General features: G+C 33.6%; 1 protein-coding gene and 1 long non-coding RNA gene across 2 annotated transcripts; both read right to left on the reverse strand.

The window, feature by feature from the left end:
* Positions 1-2,248: 2,248 nt before the first annotated feature.
* Positions 2,249-3,062, reverse strand: LOC125205157 (protein ROOT HAIR DEFECTIVE 3 homolog 1-like; the record flags this gene model as incomplete). The annotated part of the gene is made up of 5 exons (XM_048103976.1): positions 2,249-2,352; positions 2,428-2,496; positions 2,578-2,736; positions 2,875-2,931; positions 3,024-3,062. Coding segments are annotated over 5 exons (420 nt in total), but the record flags the coding sequence as incomplete, so codon positions are not given.
* An 8-nt stretch (positions 3,063-3,070) lies between these two features.
* On the reverse strand, positions 3,071-3,617 carry LOC125203358. Its single transcript, XR_007173348.1, has 3 exons — positions 3,441-3,617; positions 3,230-3,293; positions 3,071-3,149 (listed from the first exon to the last, which is right to left on the reverse strand). It is a non-coding gene; the product is annotated as an uncharacterized LOC125203358 (long non-coding RNA).
* Positions 3,618-3,838: the final 221 nt, after the last annotated feature.

Genomic DNA, 3,838 nt, shown 5'->3' on the forward strand with positions numbered 1-3,838 from the left:
GTGATTGCTGAATATTTTCCCTTCCCCTTTAGACCGGGCATTGGTCAGAATCATGGCTAAATAAATTTCCTCCAGAATAGTCTGATTAGTTCACATTGGAACAAGTATGAAAAAATTGGGACAGGACCAGTTATAAAAAACAGAACACACCTACCTGTCTTTCATTGGGTCAAAACCCTTCCGTTTCTTCTTTGCTTTGCTTCTACACCTCTGCTAATCCTCCAACCCCCAGCATTTTTTCCTTTGTTATTTTATCTATTTAAAAACAGAAATGCACTAGAAAACCCATTAATTACTTTCGTCTCAAGGGAAAAAGGTTTCTTTTCTGGCCATGTTATCACTGGCTCCTCTAACAAAGCCTCAACAGGTGCAGCCAAAGTTGTTAATTTTTTCTGACATGGAAAAAATCAGGTAGAACAAAATGAAAACAACAAAATAAACACCCACCAAACTTCTGGTATTAAAATAAAAATTCTTTTTTGAACAGCTATTTAGGCTGGGGAGGTGCAGCCTTATACCTAACTTGAACCCATTTAATTATAAAGATATATGTTTTGCATATCTAAAATTTTATTTTTTGTGGCATAAGTTGGAATAATATTTTAAAAAGCTTGAAAAGTCAACTAATGCATATTACTAAGAGTTTACATAATGGACTAAGAAATTGCAACCTCAAACAAATTTTGTAAAATCCGACAACTTGGAGCCGGGAAATGCACAAATGAGCATCTATATCTGTAAATTTTTCTCAAATTTAGAAAGTCCCAATTTGGCATCTGTGCATCACAAATCAAAAAGGTTGAATCAAGATATCCCAATCCACAAAAATTAAGGAATCTTTACATTAAAGAATATTCATTTTTAAAGAGAAAAAATTTCATCCAGAACAATCCCAGGTTTACTAAAAAAAAAAAATATCTCAATAGCCTTTCATAAATTTTTATTGCCCCTTCCCAAATGTTTCATTAAGAAAAGAAAAAACAAAAAAAAAGTGAATCTGTAAATTTAGCAAAAATTTTTCCCTCAAGTAAAAAACAGCATGGATTTTATATTATGGGAAATGTACCCCAGATGCTTCTCAAACTGTCATAAATAAGGGTGCAGTCAGAAAACAGCCACAGCAAATCCTTTACCCCCATTCAAGGTATTATCAATCTTCTTTAATCTGTCCAAGGTCCCCGACAAATATGTTCCAACAGGACTGGTATGCTGGTTTGATGAGCTTTATAAACAATTAAAAGACAAAGAAAAAACCGTCAAAAAAAAAGAAGAAGGAAAAACAATTTAATGATGAGACAATCAAATGTGAAACGTTCATGCCCCCCTAAACTCTTATATGGGAAAATACAATGCCAAACTAATGAAAAGAGTGGGCAAGAAACTCCGTTTATGTAAGTGTAAACCAGAATGGGAGGTTAAAAAAATGAAGCAAAAACAATTACTTTCAAAAGCTTCTCTTCCCTTTTTTCCTTTGAAAATCTAACACCTTCATCAAAATATGCTCTGTATCATACCTATTAAAGCAAAAGTAACACACAAAATTAGCATTTAAATTTTTTGAGCCAATTTTAAAATAACAAGAAAAGGTTTTTTTAAAAAATTATTTTCCTGGAAAAAAATTATACCATAAAAAACCCATTTTCTCACTTTTGTTGACAATAAAAAGTTTTCTTCCAAAAAACAAAAAGTAGGGGAAAAAGAAAAATTTTATTTTTTTCTTTCTTCAAAATAAAATATTAAAAGATGTTCCCCGTCAAAAACAAATATTTTGCCAAATGGACCAAAAAAATTTTTTGAAAAGGAAAGCCCAAAAAAATTTTAAAAAAAATTTTGAAACGAGGAAAAAATTCTAGAACTTACTTTAAAACCTAAAGCTTCATAACACTCAGACATCAGATTTTGAAGAAAGTCCTCCATATTTCCCATAACCATATCCACTAACAATGTTATTGACTTCAAAACTCTTAAGTCACCAGATGATGAAGAGCATATATTTCCTCAATACCACTCGGCTCAAAGGCATTATTTCACAGTAATCAGTTATTGTGAATGTCATTCCGATTTGCCAATTACCAAATTCATCTACTGTGTGATCACTTCAATGCACTGCCATACCACTGTGAGGATCGTCTAAGGTTTCTTAAACACTATCACAATGGTCAAAGGCAATATTTTAAAAGGCATTTACCAACATGATCATGGCATGCAAATATATCATGGAACAGCTAGAAAAAAAAATGCAGACAAGCAATTTACTTACTCCGATAAGCAAGCATCAAGAATGGAGGTCAGCTTCTTCCCAAACCCAGGTACATGCTGTGATTGTACTATCTCTTCTAAATGACTCCATGCCTTCATATTATAGGCCAAAAAATTAATGAAATACATCAGGGTACTACCCTGTTACCTGTAAAGCAGAAAAAGTACCTCATTCTCAACAAAAGATGAGAACTTCATCTTTGCAATCTCTTCACAGCGTACAGTGGCAACCATGACCTACGATAAAACGATGAATTACATGAAAGAAATTGCATGAACAGTTCAGTGTGGATTTGAAACAGACGTTAAGTTTAATACCTTGTGAGCAGGCAGGTCAAGGTCCTTATTTTCCTTAATGACCTTCCATATCTGTTGTGCACTGAATGAAAATCCTGAAGCAGGCACCACGCCACGCCTATCCCCAGCAAGCCCGCCAGGTACGATAGAATGGAAAAACCGTTGTCTAAGATTCGCCACCTTTAATAAAAGCACATAAATCACTAGCGTTAAATTCGTATCTGCATAAAACAACTACTCATTCTTCCCCATTCCTCAGTGAGCACAACCCTTTCATATACATCAATGCCTCAGAAGAATTCAAACAAGAACACAAACCTGTTCTTTAAATTGTTCTTCCTTCTCTTCATAACTAGAGAGAGCCACAACCTCAACCTGCAATTCGATCATTTAGCAAAAGAATTATATTTAGTTTTTTACACAATTACACAGAAAGATAAAAATTTTATTAATAAGCGACATCTTACATTGAAAAATTCACTTAATGGAGTTTCCTTATGTGCATAAACTAGGAAAGAAAAACATACCCTGGTTTTATCACGAATAATAAACATCAAAGTTGTCCTACGAGGACTGAATAATCTCATCATAACCTATATGCATAGTAATATGTAAATCAGCATATTGATCTGATAATTTAAGTGAAGTGTGCCTAGATTAAATTGACAGTCACCTGAAATACTGTTTTTAAGAGGGGTTTATTTGCAGCCTGTTCACGCCCTATATCATGACACCACCTGCATAATATTTTTTCCCTTAGCATCTCCAGATAAACACAATTAGAAGACTGTGACAACTATCTCAATATAAGTTAGCTAGCAATAAGAACCAGTCAAACAATAAAATGACAACCAGGTCACCATTTGTGCTATCAAGAATCTTACATATTTATGAGTACTATGTCAGAAACAGCAAGAGCAAAAAGAGCACTCTGCTTTTCAAATGCAGTGTCATCCTGAAAAGATAAAAAAACAGTAAGAGAATTATAAGACTAAGATGTTCATAATGTGAACTCAAACAAACACGCACATATGCATAAGAACCTCAACCTAGAAGCAATAAGCAAAAGCAACATAATCAAAATTGGAATGCCAATGAATGCAATCAATAGGAAAATGCCTAGGTTCTCCCATGATTTCAAAGACTTAAAGAAGATCGAGGGTGTAGAAACTGGAAACACAAAGCATATAACAAGGTGCAAGATTATTTTCAGAAATTCAGAATTGCAATAATAGAAGAACAGGGTATAGGTAAAGATCCATCAGAAGTTTGGGAGAATAAC

This window comes from Salvia hispanica, chromosome 2, assembly GCF_023119035.1.
Source record: "Salvia hispanica cultivar TCC Black 2014 chromosome 2, UniMelb_Shisp_WGS_1.0, whole genome shotgun sequence".
NCBI lineage: Eukaryota > Viridiplantae > Streptophyta > Magnoliopsida > Lamiales > Lamiaceae > Salvia > Salvia hispanica.